This window comes from Brachyhypopomus gauderio, chromosome 21 (assembly GCF_052324685.1).
Source record: "Brachyhypopomus gauderio isolate BG-103 chromosome 21, BGAUD_0.2, whole genome shotgun sequence".
Classification (NCBI taxonomy): Eukaryota; Metazoa; Chordata; class Actinopteri; order Gymnotiformes; family Hypopomidae; genus Brachyhypopomus; species Brachyhypopomus gauderio.
The window spans coordinates 874,270-893,991 of NC_135231.1; the positions used below are offsets into that span (position 1 = coordinate 874,270).

At 44.8% G+C, this 19,722-nt stretch overlaps 3 protein-coding genes across 5 annotated transcripts in view; 1 reads left to right on the forward strand and 2 right to left on the reverse strand.

Annotated features, from left to right (window-relative positions):
* Positions 1 to 30: 30 nt before the first annotated feature.
* On the reverse strand, positions 31 to 7,374 carry slmapb (sarcolemma associated protein b). Of its 2 annotated transcripts, XM_076983956.1 has the most exons (10): positions 7,274 to 7,374; positions 6,848 to 6,904; positions 4,680 to 4,805; positions 3,784 to 3,858; positions 3,357 to 3,662; positions 2,509 to 2,704; positions 1,892 to 2,051; positions 1,665 to 1,799; positions 1,247 to 1,334; positions 31 to 886 (listed from the first exon to the last, which is right to left on the reverse strand). In XM_076983956.1, exons 2-9 carry the CDS (start codon positions 6,894 to 6,896, stop codon positions 1,251 to 1,253), a joined length of 1,131 nt encoding a protein of 376 aa, XP_076840071.1. In that variant the 5' UTR covers positions 6,897 to 6,904; positions 7,274 to 7,374; the 3' UTR covers positions 31 to 886; positions 1,247 to 1,250. The 2 variants fall into 2 exon arrangements, with proteins under 2 accessions (XP_076840071.1, XP_076840072.1); XM_076983957.1 differs by lacking the exon at positions 1,247 to 1,334.
* A 2,554-nt stretch (positions 7,375 to 9,928) lies between these two features.
* atp6ap1lb (ATPase H+ transporting accessory protein 1 like b) lies at positions 9,929 to 19,637 on the reverse strand. 2 transcript variants are annotated; one of them, XM_076983932.1, is made up of 8 exons: positions 19,421 to 19,637; positions 16,395 to 16,602; positions 13,297 to 13,337; positions 12,808 to 12,893; positions 12,245 to 12,459; positions 11,992 to 12,042; positions 11,661 to 11,904; positions 9,929 to 11,510 (listed from the first exon to the last, which is right to left on the reverse strand). In XM_076983932.1, the coding sequence occupies exons 2-8, from the start codon at positions 16,493 to 16,495 to the stop codon at positions 11,274 to 11,276; spliced, it is 975 nt and encodes a 324-aa protein (XP_076840047.1). In that variant the 5' UTR covers positions 16,496 to 16,602; positions 19,421 to 19,637; the 3' UTR covers positions 9,929 to 11,273. The 2 variants fall into 2 exon arrangements, with proteins under 2 accessions (XP_076840047.1, XP_076840046.1); XM_076983931.1 differs by having other exon boundaries at positions 19,224 to 19,637.
* Positions 18,303 to 19,722, forward strand: part of dnah12 (dynein, axonemal, heavy chain 12) — a 29,758-nt gene continuing 28,338 nt past the window's right edge. Inside the window, exons 1-2 of the mRNA XM_076983930.1 lie at positions 18,303 to 18,408; positions 19,404 to 19,603. Of these exons, the coding sequence (XP_076840045.1) occupies positions 19,413 to 19,603 (191 nt within the window). The 5' untranslated portion in view covers positions 18,303 to 18,408; positions 19,404 to 19,412. The remainder of the gene's footprint in view (positions 18,409 to 19,403; positions 19,604 to 19,722) is intronic.

Sequence of the window (19,722 nt, forward strand, 5' to 3'; positions counted from 1 at the left end):
TGTAACAATAAATTTCCAGACATCACAAAATTCCAAAATTAGTTTGTTTATTTGTTTATATTTTATTTATGCATGAAGCAAACAACTGTTTTTCGGTAAATCTGTACAACAAAAACATATTAATCGTTCTATTAAGAGTCTCTTTGAGACAAGTTAGCTCTATCAGTTTTGATTGTTAATGCTGTGTAGCCATAGAACAATGAAGTAGAGCGCATAGACACAAACTTTATCACTTAACATATTCAGAAACGCATATGGAGGTCAGAACTGGCGAGCGCACGGAGATTACGGGATAGAGAAGACGATCCTGACCCACAGCCATCTGCATACCTGGTGTGATTCAGCGTGAGGCGACTTCACTTATATTACTGCTTTCATTACTGTGAACTGTTGTAGCAAGCAGAGCCTCCCATGGCAACATTTGAGCAGGGTGAAGGGACATCAAGAGAAACATTAATGAAGGGGTGACCTTAAGACGAAGAGGTCAATAAGGCAAATTACTACAGTACATATTGGTCTGATTAATAAAACAAATACCAGCTGTTTGCAGGAAGAATATGGCAGCGATTTCATCTGATGCATCAAATCCCCCAAACGGTTCCTGCTTTTACAATAAAATTGCTTAGGACTGGATCACATGTGGATGTGATATCCTACATAGTTAATCTAAGTCCTTCAGGCTTGAATAATTACAGTTACAAGTTCCACACTTAGGGACTTCTTAGGCTAAAAGGGCAATATGTCTGTATATTGTTGAACAGGAGTGTGCATGCACCCGTGTTTACTTGTACACCATGCCAGATGCTCAGGCTGAGGTCTTCATCAGCACATAGGTGGTCACAGCAACTGTTACTGCAGCAACAGGCATCCACCGGATCCACTTTTCCTGAAAGGACAAATGCAAAAATGTCCATGAAACTGCAGTTGGCGCTCCTTCACCCATCGAAGCAACACACACACACACACACACAAACAGTGACGGGCAGGTTAGGAGTGACAGGAACAGGACACCGACGGTCAGAGCACATGCAGGCGGGACACACGGAAGGGGTGATGGTTAGGAGCCGATGGTTACGAGAAAAGCCGGTGTGAGAGGCTTGCTAACAATGCAACAGGAGAAACAAGCCAGGACACCTATGGGTTATGAGCCCCTGGCCGAAGAGGACGGGGGCGGGTTTAGAATGACCTGCAGAAGAGGACGGGGGCGGAAGCGGGAGGATGAGGAGTGACGGGAGGCACTGTGTACCTTTCTACCACAATGGGCCGAAGCACCAATACAGCAAAGCCAGGACAAGGGCGATGAGTGCGGCTAGGACGGGCGGCAATACAGACGGCTAAAGGAGGGAAGGGACATGACAAGAGTCAACCTGGGCAGACTGACTGACCACCACTGGACACGGCAAAGACCAGCGGCTCCCTGCGGGGAGACAGGGAGCTACCGCCTCTCGTGGACGTACGTCATGGTTGTGAGTTGCGTGGACTGCAAAGTGAAAGTTCTGCAACGATGGAACCGAAATAAAATCGGAGCCGAAAGTGACGACCTGCGTGGAGCCTAATCAGTACTCGATCACTGCGGTGATGACAGGCAGCTCGTGATCTCTCCTCTCAGAACTGTCCCGTTGTCAGGCCCCTTGGCGCTATGCTGAGACATGGGGGAGGCTCACCTGGTTGCTTTTCTCCTGCAGGGCCTTCAGGCTGCCCTGGCACCGCTGCAGCTCCTGGCCGAGGGAGTCCTTCTCCTGCCCCACACGCTCGTATTTCTCCCTCAGGTCGGCCATCTCTGCCTGTGTATCCTCGTACTGAGAGAGGGAGGAGGGGGGGGGGAATAAACCTACTTAATAGGAACACTGTGTCCTACTCCGGGGCCTCACTCAGGAAGATCTGCCCACACCTCCTTCTGTAGCTCTTTAGTCCTGATGTTGCTGTGCTCCAGCTGGCTGGTGTCTCTCTGGTGCTCGTCCTGCAGGGCGCTGAGACGCTGGCCCAGCTCAGCCTGGGCCCTCTCCAGCTCCTGCACTGTGCTGCTCAGAACGGCCCTCTCTTTCTTACTGCTACAGCGACAGAACCGGCATCACAGCGTCAGTGCACCGCGCTGCACACACAGTCAGCTACTTTTCCTCTTAGGAATTCATTGTTATAGATCGACTTAGTCAGCAGGAAGGACACACTGGAATTATACGTTTTGACGTCTGGAGCAGAGGTATATAAAAACAGACTTAGAACCCATAGTCTGGTCCTGGATTATGTAATCACCGGTGGTCACAGAACACAGTTGTTCATTATATGACTCAGGTGGACAATAGAGTGGCCTGTTACAATGACTGGTTGATTGAATCTCCTGGTGATTACAAATTCCAAGACTACAAATTGGACCTAAGTACTCTGTTGCTCTAGACCTTAAACTGCACTCCATCATTTGACGAGGAGAGAAATAAATTATAATCTTTTAATGAAAGACATGCAGGAAATCAGGCTGCTGATTGGTTCACAGGGGGTGTATGCACGGACCTGCCCAGCTCCGCCTCCAGCTGCTGGACCTTCCCGAGGAGCTGATCCCTCTCGACGGCGAGGTCAGAGCACTCGCTCCGCAGGACGCTCACGTCCTGTTGCTGCCGGGTGACCAGCTGCTCCCGCTCCGCCCTCAGAGTGGTGCACTCCCTCTGCAGGACCTCACAGTCCCGCCGTAGCTTCTCCAGCTCGCCCGCTGCCCCGTGGCGTTAACGCAAACACATCAACACAAACATTCTTAGGAGTGTCGCGGGACGGCCCACGCCCTCGTGTGCCTCGTCCGCGCTCGCTGCTTTCCTCACGGGGCAAGCGGTATTTTGACCCCGGACGGCCCCGGTGAAGTGTAATGGGCATGTAAGACACACATGTCAATCTTGTTTTAGTGGGACGTGGGATCAATAGAGCCAATCAATGAGGCCCATTTATCAAGCCCGGAACCAGGCGGGTGCTGCCCCTGCTCTTATGCATTCAGACCTGGTGACCTAGGTAGCCCGCACCTACAGGCCTAGGTAGCCCGCACCTACAGGCCTAGGTAGCCCGCACCTACAGGCCTAGGTAGCCTGCACCTACAGGCCTAGGTAGCCCGCACCTACAGGCCTAGGTAGCCTGCACCTACAGGCCTAGGTAGCCTGCACCTACAGGCCTAGGTAGCCCGCACCTACAGGCCTAGGTAGCCCGTACATATCTATCTAAATCTGAAAGATCTTTTTGGCACCTTGACTTTAGTTAATGGTGCATTTATTCAAGGTGCAAGCTCCTTCTAGTATTAAACAAACCAATGACTGATTGAGGTAAAGGGACCTTTAGTATTCATCTCTCATATGAAGGGTGGTGGGTGGGTTTATTACCTTGTTGCTTAGCAGCTTTTTCTCTCTGCTGGTTCTGCTGCTGGTGATTGGCTTGCAGGCTGTCAATCTCACACTCGTACTTCTTTGCAGCCACCTGCCATTTCTCCAGCTCGGTGGTCAGCGTGGCCAGGTTGCTCTTCAGGGAGCCGACCTCGTGCTCCCTCTCGCCAGTCGTCTTCTCCACAGTGCGCCGCAGCACCTCAACTTCCTCTTGAGCCGCGTTCACTTCCTGTCGCATACTGAAGATGGCGCCATCCTTCTGATCCCTGAGGTTTTCCATATCGTCCTGCAACTTCTGAAGCTGAGCTTCACACACACACACACACACACACACACACACACACACACACGTAAGCTACCACGTATTACATTAGCGGACGTTATTCCCCTCAAGCAAAGACACTGCTCTACCTCCTCTCACACTCACTGTGAAGGATCTTCATCTGCTTGGCGGACTCCTCCGCCTGCCGCTTGCTCGCCTTCTTCTCCTCCTCCAGGAGCCCTGTGGAGAACCGCAGAGGCCATCAGGGGTTCAACCAGCAGAACAGAGAAGCTCCAGATTAAAAGGGCGTGGACGTGCTGTGACCTTGAGTGATGATCCACGCTACAGGTCTCTGTGGTGCGGAGCAGTTTCATTGCCAAAGGTTAACAGGCCTGTGACCCTTCTGATGTCTCCCTTTAATTTCAGTACCCAGTAATCATATCTGTGTCATTCACCCATTTAGTACCAAAAAGGTGCTGCGACTATATTTGTATAGTTCTGGTTATTCTTATTAGTGCTGAGAAATAGATCGTCCATTATTCATCATCACAACATTGGCCGTTGCAACTCGGATAACAGAAGTCCGTGATATGCAAATCAGCACCCTACCAGATCTCACATTTTTTGACGTGTGCAGCGATCGTTTCACATGAGTTCTGTGGGTGTTTTGAATCACAGCGTTCACATGACCTAACAAACGCATCTCATTTTGATTAAAATAGCCAATCGTTGTCACGTCGAGCTTTTACATACTGTTTACCACTTTCAGGAGCGAGATCTATTAAATAATGCAGAGTCCTGCAGAATCATTTTTGCACAGCATTTTAGAACTGTATTACAATTAGAGCTACACTGATTTTCCAATCAATGTAATTATACTCAGCAGGGACCAGCCGGAACCAATCACACTAGTGTAATTGTACTCCTGAAGTGCTAATATACTCCGTCAACATACAAAACCATCAACAGCTGCCCCAGTGCAGCTGGACCTCCAGCCCTTGGAAGTTCCCAGACATGCTCCTGCAGCCTGGAGGGGCATTGCGGGGGAGGGAAGCCTTCACCTTGCAGTTCCACACATTTCTGCCGGCCTGCTGTGGCCTGCTCCTGGGCCTTCTGCAGCTCCTGGTTCAGGTGCTGGATCATCTTCTCCGACTCGCTGGCCTCCACCGAGCTGCGGCTGATCTCATCTAGGCATACCCAGGAAAGAGTGTCGAGGACTGTGAGTTTCAGCACAATTCAACTGAAAGCTACTTACAGAATTAACCCCACCAGGGAATACCCCAAGATGAGATTGTTTAAATGCCATCCTGATCTATGTTGCCATTGGCTGTTATCATCATTCATGCCTCAGCACATTATCTGGCAGCTCTGCTCTTCTCCAGAGTTCATGCGCAGACTGGTCACAGGCTACATTTAGAGAGGAATGAGTTGCAAGATAATTTCCCCTGAGGTGGGTAAATGGGCCTATTCCATAAATTAATAACTTTACCCAGAATAGATTTACCCTAAAAAATAAAGGCGTCATCTTTCTAAACTAGGGCTCTTGTCTCTATTATAGATGGACTGCCTCTTTTTTTTAAGACGCTGCCTGAAAACTGGGCAAGAACTGTACAAAGATGCTTCTCCCTGCCATCTAATGCTGACCAATGAATTTGAAATTTAGTCATAGTCAGTGTACATTTTAGGAAGGTCCAGAGTCACCCCCGAATAGTGACTTCAAAATAAGGGAAAGATGACGAGGCAAAATTAAGAACAAAGCAAAAAAACACCAAGAAATTAAATACCGAGCACTGCATTTTCAGGAAAAACTAAAAAAACTGAAACATTATCATAGTACTGTTAGGCCACATCAACCTGAACCAAAAGAAACATCTAAAAATAAAATAATTTTTTTTACAAAGCTGCCTGGGACATCATTCATTAAGGAAGTTCTCCAGGCAACCAGGGGAGGTGCATTCAATGTGAAGAAATGCATGAGAAGAGATTGAAAATTTACAAACTACTGTAAACTAACTATGCACAACTATATTAAAATAATGCAGAATTTCCTTCAACTTACTTCATTGGACAATCATATAGCATACTACTATTCTAAAAATGTATGTAATGTAAACCTAGATCCAACATTATCTAGGTTTCATTATCCACTTTTGCTGCATTGAGAATATGTGGGCCAGTCTAGCACTACACATTAAACTAATCAGCAAATTGCCACAGAACAAGAATTTTCATATCTAACTGGTAACTGAAATATATCTACGTATTGGCTTGTTTCAGAGTTGTTTCAACCAAGATGTCGTCTCCTCCTAAAATTGGGTTGCAGAGAAACAGGCTGCTGTGTGCTCCAAAAAAGGAAACGACCTCATCGTGTAAACCCAAGGCACACTTGAGATTGTGCACCGTAAATGGTCGTTTCAGAAGATATCAATGCAATCAGAGACAGAAATCCAGGAAAAGCAACACAGCACACATCCTGCATGAGTCAGCTGAAATAGGGACAGCAAACACCCCGTCCACGCCAAACAAGTCCTTCAGACTTCGCAGGGAGGGCGACCGACCGACTGCGGACATTACGGACTCATGAATTCCTGGATTGTATAGGTCTCATGCTCATCAGTGCCATTCTGAATCAGGCACACGGCCTCACTGCATTATGAGGTCACGCAAGAACACTCTGGCCTATTTTAGCCAAACAGTTAGACAGGCCAAATGAAGGAAGATTAGAGAGGCCAACAGATAGACATAGACCCTGTGTGTCCAGACAATTTTGCCATCTATTTGTTCAAAGAAAAAATGTTGAGCCAGAGCACTGTATTCACCTGAGCACCACAGATCTATATCTATTCATCCATGCAAAACGTACCTTAGTGATAAAAACAGCAACAAAGCAATACTATACAAACATTTCTACATTAATTCTACACATTATATATACACATAAGGCTATTCAGATTCACTGCTACAGACTGCAACATTTGTGTCTCTTACACTTTCTCCTTGTGTACTTTAAATACATACACAGTTCAGAGTACAAATGTCCTTAACAGTTTGAAGGTATTTGTCTAGCACACCTTTTACCTTTTATAGGCACGCTCTCTTCAGATACATGTCCCCAGGACCAAACTGTACACGGACAGATTCTTAAAGTAGCAAGCAGTAGGAAGTAAAATAACTACGTTATTAAAATATCACAAAATGACAACAGCTGTGGCTACTTTTGTTAAGTTACCTTTGATTAACGATACTTTATTCGGGGGATCCTTTAATTCACCCTCCATTTACTCTTCTGTAACAGGAGAAAAAAAGTGTTCGTTACACACCTTAAAAGTGCAACGGTCATTGAAATCACTCATTTAAAGCATTGCGCTAATTAAACAAGAATTAAAACGAGTTTTCCAAAATGTATGAATAAGACAGCGAGGCATGTTGTTAGCAAAATTACCCTGTTGTGAATGCAAGGATCTAAACAAGCTAGCTAAATTAGGGAGCTCAGCATCAAAGATAAATAAAAAGTTAATCACGAAAATTAGCATTTGAGAATTGTAAAAAGCCAATCCTCGTGTTAAGGATGTACACTTAATTTGCACTATTACATTGCTGACTATTCTACAAATAAATATTAGCGTCCCAACAAGACATGATATGGTGCTCTCACCTGAAGTGGCGCTGGCCGGTGCTGAGGTTGACGGCTCGGGTATTGAATTCTTTCACGTGTTTGCTTTTCTGATGAGATGTTGGACGATTCCATTTCCACGGATAGGGGGACATCAAACACTGCTGCGATAGCCACGACACAGAGGGCTATTTTGGACGGGGTAGGAGGAATAATAGTGACAGCGTATGAGTTCAACTGAAAAGATGCGGATGGGTTATCATCATTCGGGATATATGCGAAAGCTTTCATTTTGCCCTTCAGACATAGTCCACCCTGTAGCTGTTTATCTGGAGGTCTCGGTTGCCTCACATGGTCATACACCCGAGCCGAGACGTCCAAGCGAAGTCGAGGCTGCGGGCCAGCACAGTCCGGCCCTTTGTTTTACTGACCAGGCCTCTGTAGTCACTGCTATGCGTGTGTGCCACATGACCCTTCTGTGTCATTTGTAGCGGAGGTCACCCACGGCATCAGATTCACTTTAATGTTTCTACTCCTGAAAAATCATTAAAACGACAGATTACGTCTAATTCTGAATCTGTTGGTAATTATCGACTGTTTTTTACTGTGTTTTCAAAGTAATGATTCCAGTATAAATAAAAAAATCTTACTAGTTTTGGCTCAAATTTTCATATGAACATTTACAACAGTACACAAAGTCTTTGTGTTTATAAAATACATATCCTGATCTGTCAGAAAGGAGTGTCTTTCTGAATAAGAATTTAGCAGGTTTTTTATTTCACTACATAAGAGGTAGTCTATGATGGTGTGGGTGGTGAAGCTTCAACAGATATTAGACATCGAGTTACATCATAAACTAGTCACTGTAAGAATGTGTATGCTTTTTGAATAAACCGTGATAATATTTATACATTTATATTGACAAATTATACATTTTACAATCAATGGTTTCTTCATTAATACTCAGATAACTGTTTTAGATTCCATGCATGTGTAAGTCAACCAGGAACATATTCTGAAACTAATACTTACCAGACACTCTTTTATATTTGTCAATGGTCAGGGAATTGGTGGCATTTATCCTGTCACTGTTTGCTTATCAAATTAAATTAGTGTGTGTGTGTGTGTGTGTGCATGCGAGAGAGAGAGAGAAACAGAGATGATAGTGACATTCCAGCAGACAGGCAAAGGTTTTCCTTAAAGTGTAGATTTTTATGATCAGATTAACACAGAAAAGATTTTGTCAGCCACATATCCTGAAATTGAGTACCTAAAATAACTAAAAAGCAACTGACCACTTTCTGACTTTAACTAAAAACAACAGGCACTTGGCGTAACAGCCTCAGTAGTTACCATGGTTACAGTGCAACCTCTGCCTTATTCACAGTGTTTGCCCTGCCTATTGAGTTCTGTCCTTATAAGAAGAAAAGAGAAAAAAACCCACAGCATCCTGTGCTGAAGACCACTGGGTTCTCAATGACCTTGTCCTCCACTATCAATATCTGTTTGAAAGGGATGAGTCACTGTCCATAAATCTTGCTAAATATGACCAGCACACCAGTACTTTCCGTGGGTAGATGAAGCTGCCACCTTTAACAGATTTCCATGGCTTGCTACGGAGTAAACGGATGACAGTACACTTACCTGAAATTCTAACTTTCATGATGCTATGAGAGGTTAAAAATTGTAGTACACAAAGTTTCCAGGGAAACAAGATGTTGTATGTTGTGTGTTGTATGTTGTATGTTGTATGTATCTATTTATCTATCTGTGTTTCTCTTTCTACAGTGTAAATCTTTAATCTGTGGCTGTGCTCTGGCTCACAAACCATAAATAACTATTGTACATAAGAGCTTTGTTTCTCAAGCAATGGCTTAGTGTATTTATTTCAACTACCGACTCTGAAATTTAGTAGGAGCTATACCTGTTTGGCACAAATATCAAAAAGCTTGAACAGCACAATGTATATGTATTTTAAGTTATTCAAACCTTTTTGAACTTTTCTCAACTATACCAAACATTCTCATCAAATTGCCTCATCAGAATCACTACAGATAATTAGGGCCTTTGTTTAAAATGTTGAAAAGCAGTGAATAAGATAAGACAACTAATGAATATATTTAAAAAAGCCAATTAAGGAGATTAAAAGTAGCTCAGCAGGAGTGCCAAGTGCCTCGTGAGTGACCCTGTGAGTGAAGGCGGCTGACTGTACACCACTGTGGCACAGACAGGCCGATGCCCAGCAACTTTAGGGACAGATGCGTTGCTGTTCGGTGAGTGACTATGGCTGCGCCCGTGTGTGTGCTCACGTGTGCTCGCGTGTGTGCTTCTGGTCAAGGGTCCGGCAGGTCGACCGTCTAGGTGAGGAGGTCAGCGCTGTAGGCGCCTGCTGTGAGGTGAAGGTGGAGCAGATGGCAGGAGGGATGGGGGTTGAAGTGGGGGTGGAGGGTGGAGTTCAGGGAGGGGAGGTGTGAGGACGGACGGAGCTGGTCTCGCCAGGCTCCACGCACAGGGCCGTGGCTGGAGCTCCGAGCCCTCGATCTACAGCGACAGGTGAACTGCTGGTTACTCCACAGGGGCACCACCCCACCCACGCACCACCCCACCCACGCACAACTCCAACCACGGCACTGCGGTTCCCGAGGACATACAAACGCAGCAGCATGGTATGGAGCCTCAAGATATTCCAGTCAATCCACACAGCGTTTTGATCTGATCGTTATTTATTGTTCAAACTACATTGACTGGAAACCTTAATGTGTATGTAGGTATGCTTCCATTCTGACCAATGAACACACTGCATACCCCTGTCACGAGTACCACAACTGTGCTGGTAAGGTTTTATCACTAGTCAGTGCCATGCTCTGAGTTATTGCAATAAAGAGTTACTGATGTTATATCTTGTAGATATATAGAGGTTTACTGAATATGATACTGAGAGTATTAAACACCTACATGAGTTATCATACAGCATTTATCCATTAGGGCCACTCTACACTTACTTCACAGTAAATCCTCAGGTAGTGCTAAGCGCATCTATTAGACCTAAAACATTCTGCCTAGCCAGGAAGAAGGAGGTTAGATAGGTATATGTAATTATAAAAATTATAGTGATGCAATATTCCAGATATTTCTGAATTAGAAAAAAAAACTTTCATAGTTTTGATGCTATTTTGATATAGGTTATGAAGTTGTGTAATACTTGCAAATTGTTAAATACTAAAATGAGTGGCCATGTACGGAATTCATCTAGATGTGAACTACAGCATCTAACTGTATATTTTGAGATGAGTTTTTCCAGTTGAAGTCCTGAATCTACTGTATGTCTGGCATTTGAATTACTTAAAAAAACTACAGTAGATTTACTTAGCACTGTACATTTAGGGTTTGTTTGCCTCTGTCTTTTATACTTTTCATATCCACATAATAACGGTCAGTGTCAAGGCTGAAACAATTACGGTTCACGTTGGCAGTCATGAAACATTTTTTGTAACTGTCATATCTCTGTCCTCCAGCATCGTGGAGTTCATTGCAGCTGGATGACATTGTGACCTTTTGCACTGCTGCATAAACATTTCTGGTCACAGTCACCTTTGTATCACAGGAAGTCTCTCTGCGAATCTCTTCCATTTCCTTTTGGACATTCTTACAGTGTGTTTCTAACCGCTGCATTTGTATCCAGCCGGTAGGAGTAACGTCTGCCTCAGTTGTGCTCCGATGAAAGACCATTTCACAGCCTAATGCTCCTTCTCTGTAGGTTTCCCAGTCCTGCTCCTGGAGAAGCGTGGGTGCGTGCAGGTGCTTGTGGCTCCGGCCTGGGATTAAACCCCTGATTCAGCAGATCGCCTCACACGCCTCCAGACCAAGAGACCAGGACCGATCGGGCAGTTTAGTGCCAGGCGGGAGAAAGGCCGAGAGCGCGGCGCGGCCCGTCCAGAATCAGGAGAGGCAATCCTCTCTCCGCCGTTCTCTTCCCCCGGTCCTGATCAGTTCCGCGGGCGGCCCTCGGGGTGGCGCCACCGTCCCACCCCCACGCCGCCCCCTACAGGCTGTTCTTGTCAGGGAGCTCGGCCTCGGGCGTGCGTGGGAAGTAGACGGTGGCCTTGTGCTCCTCATAGCGATCGATGTGCTTCAAATGGACCACCATGTGCAGGGCGTAGGCCAGGACCAGTAGCAGGATGAGGGACGTGATGAGGCCCATGAGGATGGCCGGCGTGAAGAAGGTGGCACAGTCACTGGCCGAGGCGAACTTGTTGGACTGCACGTTGAAGGCCTGGATCTACAGACAGGAGACAAGAGACCCATAGTTCCAGATAGAAACACAGAAGCTCCATCACGTTTACCATCACACGTTCAAGGTTCTACTCCTCCTTATTTCACACTACAACCTCAAGGAAGGAACAAGCCAAGTGGTGTGTGCAGTACCTACCTGGAAGTCTGTGAAGGTGATGTGCCAGTTTGCAGAGGTGTCTGTGTGAGAACTGGGCACCAGTAAGGTGTCGTATTTCTGTAAGCTGCTGACGTGTTGGCAGTGGTAGGAGTAGGTGGAAGGGGCATAGACCTCTGTGGCGTTGAACGTGGCCTCGTGGGTCCAGTTGTAGTGGATGTGAACGCTGTCCAGAGTGAACCAGTTCTGGCCAGCAGACTCATAGAATGTGTTGGACATCTGGAGCCTGTGGAAAAGGTCGAGGTCACAATGATATGGGAATGAACTTGTTCAACACTGGGCATTTCCAGGAGGAAAGAGAAAGCATGTTCACCTGATAACAAGGCCCTTGATATCCTCTACATCTCCCAAGCGGAGAGAAAGGCTGTTGACAACAGACAACATGACTCAGTCATGCAAAATCTTCTATCACAACCATAATCACATAATATAAATCGTCATTTTAAAAACTTTTTAACAGTCAATAAATGTTATAAAACAATACTCTGTGATAAAATGTAATAAATATTATGATAAATATTTTCATCTGATGAGCTCAAAAAATGAGTTGTTTTAGAAAAACATACGTGGCTTTCTCTTTGGTACACACGGAGCCTTTGGTGTCTACGAGGGCATTGGGACCAAACACCCGCTCTGTGAGGTCCAGAAACGTGTTGTTTCTGTAGCGAATGGCTAGCCTTTTGGCTTTGAACAGGATGCATATTTTGCCATTATAGGCTACATTCAGCGGAGAGTACGGTCCTGAGCCCGCAGACTGAAGTAACTTCCTTTTTGCTCTGGGCTGAGCATGAAAACGCCGTCCATACGGTTAAGAAGAAAGAACACGATTAGTATTAAATATTTACAGCATTTAGCCGACACTCCCATTATAACATTAAAAACATTCATTATTAATATGATTTTCTATTCATAGGAAGTTTCTTGCAAAATGGAAAATTTGTGTGCACAAATGCACACACACACACACACACACACACGCACACATACATAAACAAACACACACACACACATGTTATTTTTAAACTCTGCATTGTACAGTTGTGTCTTGGAGACTGAACCGAACACATTTGGGCCCAGGTAGTATTCACGCTGCCCAAGGTCACATTGGTGATCAGAGAAAACGCAACACCTGCAGTATTTTTCGGAGGGGGTTTTCAGCGGCGGGTGAAAAGCTCTCCTCGCGAGAGACGCTCGCACTCCCAACACCTACTCCATCTGGATCCCGAAACAGAGAAATAGGACAAGAGGGGAGATACGATAGTGAGGTCACCCAGCCCAGCCAATCAGTGAGCCACTGCCTCATTTTGGACCATGTAGCCAAGTATGTGTTCTCATTTTTCAGCAGAAGAAAAAAAACATTGCATGCACTTACATCATATGTTTATATATATTTGTATATATTGCATATACAACACACATATATACACACTTCATATATATATATATACTGTATATATTTGATCTATTGTCCATTTGCAAATTTGAAATGGAAACAAGAAGTGTTTGGAATGTGGTGTGTCACAAAGACACCCTTTAAACATTTAACTGTATTCACAAGAGATTAAACGAAAAAATAATAATAAACAAATGTTTACAATACGAGTAAACAAGTACTGACCTGATCGGATTCTGATAGCTTGATATGGAGGGATTTCCGAGCTTAGACAGACAAAAAGAACAGAAATGGCTAATGAAAAAAGATAATGTCTTAGTCAGTACTCAAAGACAGCACTTCACAATGTGATGCAGTGATTCACACATCAATCTTCAATGAAAGCCAGTGACAGAACTCCAATTGATCCACTCACGCAGATCTAACAAGGATTTCAACTAGCTAAGTTTTTTTTTTTTTTATCTTGGAGGTAAAAGAGTAGTGTTTGTGATCAAACATACAGAACCATACTAAATAATTAATACTCATGAGCTGCAAATTGAGATGATTTATTCATAGGTTTTCTATAATGAAAATGAAAACACACTTTTGTTTCACAAGATGCATCACCATTGGGTGCATCATAGTAGAACACTGATTTCTGGGGGCCAAAATCAAATGTCAACCTTGGTCTGTTGGTCTCACTTTAGACAGTCGTGGTCTAGAGTTAATGGGCTTCCTGCCGGTATGGTAGAACAGGACATGTTTCCACACCTCTGGCATCTCACTACTGAGCTCAGCACCACGGCGGCTCTGGGGCCCCAGTGGGTCGAGGGCCCCAGTAGGTCGAGGGCCCCAGTGGTTCGGGGGCCCCAGTGGGTCGAGGGCCCCAGTGTGCATGCACGACTCTTTTGTCTTGTCCCTTTCTGTCTGTTCCCATAGTACTTCAGCCGGCAGGATTAGCCCGAGACACAAGCCATATAAAAGTCTAATCACCACAATAATGAGCTTGGCAGGGCATCGTTTAAAACCCTGTTAAGAGTCTGTCGGTCTGTTGGGCAAAAGTCTTGCCCATATGCGGGTATGCAGGGGCCCACCGGTACCTCTCCACCCCTCTCACTCTCTCTCTCATTCTCCCTCTCCTCCTCCATCTCTCCCTCTCCCTTTCTCTCTCTCTCTTTTTATTCCTCCTTCAGGACATCCCCTGGAGTGTGTGCTGTGGGAACCAGAGCACCAGGTGACCCTGGGCCCACATCAGCGCCGGGATCCGTCTGCTACATCTGCAGACGCCCAGCCCCCTGCTGTCATGCTGAGGTGGCACGGCCCATATTTTGACCGCTCCGAGCAGTCCGCTTCCGGGTGGGGTAATAAACCATTTCTACCAGGGAGCATGTCTGCATGACCCCCTTACCCACCCCAACCACATCGCTGGAGTAACAGCAACACGAAGCTGACAGCAGTGAGACATCTTGACACACATGTACCACATTTGCAAACGCACTATCCCACAGTGGCTTTACATAGCAGAGGTTCCACACCAGCAGCAGTCTCTAAACACCTCTGATTTTTTTACGTTTTTTTTTTTTTTTTAACAACAGCTTTTCTTTACATTTTGATCTTAGATGAGCGACAGACGCGTGCTTGGGGTTTGTGTCGTTAAGTGTGGTTGGAGAAGCTCTTGACTATGTTTTAAAGCCAGTTTCCTGAGGTCAGCATCTGAGCCCTGGATTGCTGTCATTTGTAATGACTGTAGACAGGGTCCTAAGTGCTGTACTGGCCGTTTATGCGACGAAAATCATCGTTCCTGTCACATCTTCACCTCGTTGCTCACAAACGTGCCAGCCTCTCTTTCTCTCGGTCTCTGTCTCTCCACACACCCCCCCCACACCCCCCCCCCCCCACCTCCACCAAGGACGCAGAACAGTACTGCACCAACTCATGTCATCTTCTAATAGGTTCCTCCGTTAGATCGGATTCTAAACGAAAGGTTTCGGTGTAGCATCAGTCGCCTGTTTTTCTGCTCCATCTGTTTTTGTGATGACGTAGTCACTCCGAGGAACCTGAGGTGAGCGGCGAACCACTAAATCAGTTTTACTCAGAGAGTCGTTCCTGGTTCAATACAGCACAGGAGTTGCGGTGCCGTAAAGAGAGACTCTGCCCCCCCACAGCCACTAACACAGCTGGGGAAGAGACGGCCAGACAGGCCAAGGGTGCTTTCTTGTTTTAAATTTGAAAGTGAGTATTTCAGTGAGGCAGATAACCTGCCTTCATGTATGTATTTGCTAAAAATGCAGTTCAGAATATTCAGGAATGAAATTTCTACTGAATTACTTTGCAGATATATTGGAATAAATATTTCATATGTTGGAATATACTGATCCATACGCTTAGGTCCTCTGGTAGGCATAATGGAATAATCAAGGTCCATCTTCATGTGCTAGGTCTCAGATGGCAACTCTTTCAGTTCAACTCAAAGTGGGAGTCTTATAGTGGGAGTCTGGTTCACCAGAACACCTCTCAAAACACTGGCCACGTGCCACGTGCTCACTCAAAAATAACATCAACTGCCAGACTGTGATGGGCATGTCTGTATGGGTTTGTTGATGTTTACACAACACTTATAAGCCTTTAAGAAACCCAGCCTGCTGACAAGCTGAAAAACAAAGGAACAGATTTTAGTGAGCTAATGTCCTCTAAACTACACTTTTACAACTTAACTCATACATCATTTTCAAATTGTTCCTAAATTTGAAATAACAAAGCACACAACACATGCTGTAATCTGACTGCCAGTCAGGTCCTGAGTAAAGGAATGCAGGCCAAACATGTAAACAACACTGCAGCAAAGTCTATGGAGGCTTGGGTTTGAGTGCCACTCTGCCCGTATGCTCTGTCTGGGTTGGTCCACTCCCCTTGTGTCCCACAGCAGAGCTGCATCTGTACATGGATTGTTTCAGATGTGACACCGGACACGCTCTGCCTCGTGTTCCGTTGTCATGGCCATGTTCGACTGTCTTGCAGCAAAAAAAAAAAAAAAAAAACCCAAAAAACAAACAACAACAAAAAAACAACAACCCTGCACCAGTCAGCGGATACTTGGCGCCTTCTCATTATTACAAAGACACACATGAGCCCAGGAGGATGAGGATGCTGCTTCAACAATCTCCCCCATTACAGACCTGTTCCCTGGTGTTCTCTGGCCATAGCAGAAGACCAAGACAGTGCATCAGTTGCACAGCATTACTCTGTCTCCTCACCACCCCCTCCCACTGCCCCCCCCCCCAACCCCATCATACCCCCCACCACCACCACCACCACGCTGAAGCTGATAGAACCGCTCTTACCTCCTGTCCAGGATCGCAGGCACTTGATCGAAGGGCACGGCGGGTTGAACAAACGCCAGGAGCAGCAGGAGGCAAACCACGACGAGCCTGTGTTCAGCCATCGAGACCAGCAGAGGACGCGGCCGGAGACGAGTTCTGCTTCATAATCTGCCCTGATGGCATATCCCAAAACCTGAGCTCAGTGACGGGCGCGCCCGGCAGCCAATAGCTAGGCAGAGGGAAGATCATCGTGCGTCACTACCCTCACAGCCTTCATTCTTGCAGCCCAGCTCTCTCTCTCTCTCTCTCACCCACACGCACATGCTTGTGCGCTCTCCCTGCCCCTCCCCTCTTTTCTTCTCTATTTCTCTCTCTCTCTCTTTTGTGGAAACAAAGCAGCCAGTAAAATCCGAAGCACATGGACTTACGTATTTAAACCTTTATCCCAAGAGCACCGTTTTAACCTTTAAGCACTTCAGACGTGTAATAATACACAGATCTGCTTATGGGGGGGAAATAACATGTTTTTAAGCTAGGCCCAAAAGCTGATAATATGACCTAGATTTGCAGTACATAATCTTGTATGCACATGAGATGTGCATGCTGTATGTAAAGATGTCCTCTATGCAAATAATCATCTTATTAAGGTAAATGTGCAATGGAACCCTGAACGTAAGGTCTTATGTTCATAAGACTATCTGTCCGGAGTCTATTTCAGTGCGCCATCTAAAAGAACTGATTACAAATGTTAATTTAAATAAATGTGATGACCAAGATGATTAGATGATTAATCATTTTAAAAAAGCATTGGCAAACAAGTACCAATAATTTCTTACCATAAAAAGTAAACTGCTTCCTATAACTTCAGTTATAGATTTAAAAAAGCAAATTAATGCAGTACAGATTGCAGTCCAGGTTCAGCCTGCACAAACGTGTGGCAGTGCTGTGAACTCAGTGAGCCAAGTGGGTCATTGTCTTTGGCCAAAATATGTGCACGCTTCATAACTTACAAGCAGAGTAACAACTATCAGTCACTGTTGTGCCTTAGGAAGCATTGATCTATTACGGTGTGCCATGGCCAATTTTAATGGATTGTAATCCATGAGCAAATAGAAATGCTAATAATTTTACTGATTATACCAGTATTTTACTGTTACTATGCAATTAACTGAAAATGTCATAATTAATTGTAGAATCAAATAAAAAGAGAGAATTGTAGATAGCTTATAGCATGTAAAGCAATTTTCAGAGTAAATACATTTTTTCAATGGACCACACAATTATTTTTCCAGTGCTTAAACAACGTAGTTCATCAAGGGCGACAAGCAGCAGTGTTGGCAGCAGTACTATGAAATATCTCCCTCTAGTGGCCGTATTAATGCCCGCACGCACCTGCGCTATGTTAACTACATCTGAGCTGTCTCGATATAAACACATCTTTTGCAGAAATAAATTAAAATACTCTGAAGGCATATCTAATGTATTTTAAATAAAGCGTTTTACGACATTTACGTCCCGGCGTGGTGTCGACACAAGATTTCTAGATATGATTTCTAGATAGGATGAAATATTTCTGCCTCATATTTGTTTCGCTCTAATACAAAATAGCCATTAAGTCCATAATTATGACAAATATTATTCCGAGATAGAAAATGCATTGCCTACTCACAACCTAAACCAATTACCACAATTTTAAAAAATGAATTCAAGTGGTAGGTGATTACATGTGTTTTGACAGGCAAAAACGCCTGTTAATGTTTTTTTTTTACGAGTTCAATCACAGAAACAGATCAACAGGTTTATAATTGCCCAGTGCCTTAAATAAGTGAAGGACCTATAGGACTGCAGGTGGACAACAGAGCGTAGACTAAAACCCACTCACACTTCAACTGCTTCCGCTTTTATTCCTATAGCAACCGAAATGTTTCGATACAGGCAAAACGGTTGAGCTAGCCAGTTAGCTGGGGGTGTACGGTTATCAAATAATAATAATAATTATTATTATCAAACACGAATACGACTGTCAACACAAGCGGTAAGAAGCCGCGTTTACGCGTTTATCAAAACGAAGTCCAGTAAAATGATTGATCATTTGTTGAGTGTGTCATTGATTGATTAGACCATTCGTAGCTGCATCCATCTAAACGGGTTCGGTTAACGGAGCTCGGTCAAGTCTGAGTGATCTGACCTGCTGGTACTGACCTGCTGGTACTGACCTGCTGGTACTGACCAGCCCACGTTAGCTGCCCCAGCACATGTAACTCACCTGTGGTGACTTGGATATGTTTTTCAACATTACTTAATCACATGTAAAATAGTTTTATTAGATGCAGCACAATGTAACTAAAAAAGATGCCTTAATTGCCAAATTTGATCAAGCCAGTCCAAAGATATTCACATTTAAATCGGCCCTATTTTTTAATGCAATTAACCTAAAACAAAAGGAAATCTTGTGATCAAGAAATGTGCTCTAGTTTTAGCATGTGGCTAGTCCGTGTCCGCCGTGATCATGGTTCATCGGACCAACACGCTGTCTTTGGACCCTTAAAAACTACCTTAAACTGTACAGACTGGGATAAAGCTTCAGGAAACAATAAACAAGAATATAATGCAACGGTCCACGTATCTATTAATATCTTTTGAACAGTCCCACGATGTTTTTGAACAGTCCAAACGCGAAGTTAAATTTCAAGCAGGCTCAAAAAGAAACAGAAGCGCGAAATGTGAATTCTTCTAACGGGATGAGAGAAAGTGAACATTCAGTTGTGTCATATTACCAAAACTCTGGGAATAAACCTCATACAAACCGATGAAAACAGCGATTTATTTACAGCGCGCTTGATCACTGACCTCGCTTAGACAGCGCGACCGGAGAAAAATGGCCGCGGCTCAATCATCATCATGCGGGGATATCCAAGTCCCTGTAACCTGTGATGCCGCAACTGGACCTGTTAGTCCAGTTATAAACGCACTGTACCCGGAAAGCCCACGGTGAAATAAAAAAACTGGCATTCTTTTATATTTCAATAGGCGTCCAAAATGCCTACCGCAGGGGAGGCGAAGAAGCTCAGCTTTGAGGCCGGACTGGTAGGCGGTGTTCTCGCTCCCATCCCCGAGGCTGCAGGTCAGACGGGACCCTCCACTCCCCCAGAACACACACCGGCAGTGCGCAGCAAGATCATGCTGCACAGGAGAAGCAGGCAACAGCAGCACGAAGTGCATCAAATAAAGTCAGTCTTTACCATTCTCCTTGTCTTTGCTAGTATTTGACTTTAAACTGTTTTAAGAAGTATTGTGATGTTTTGCACTGCTGCAGAGTTCCTGTGGAGTCATTTATAAATGATGCAGT

Excerpts from the sequence above, each read along its gene's own strand:
- slmapb (XM_076983956.1), bottom strand. The coding sequence starts at position 6,896 with ATGGAGGGTGAATTAAAGGATCCCCCGAATAAAGTATCGTTAATCAAA. Across the intron at positions 4,806-6,847 it reads TAAAGTATCGTTAATCAAAG|ATGAGATCAGCCGCAGCTCG; the intron begins GTAACTTAACAA and ends GGGTATGCCTAG. Across the intron at positions 1,800-1,891 it reads CTAAAGAGCTACAGAAGGAG|TACGAGGATACACAGGCAGA; the intron begins GTGTGGGCAGAT and ends TCCCTCTCTCAG.
- atp6ap1lb (XM_076983932.1), bottom strand. The coding sequence starts at position 16,495 with ATGGCTGAACACAGGCTCGTCGTGGTTTGCCTCCTGCTGCTCCTGGCG. Across the intron at positions 13,338-16,394 it reads CCTGCGATCCTGGACAGGAG|CTCGGAAATCCCTCCATATC; the intron begins GTAAGAGCGGTT and ends TGTCTGTCTAAG. Across the intron at positions 11,511-11,660 it reads TCACCTTCACAGACTTCCAG|ATCCAGGCCTTCAACGTGCA; the intron begins GTAGGTACTGCA and ends TCCTGTCTGTAG.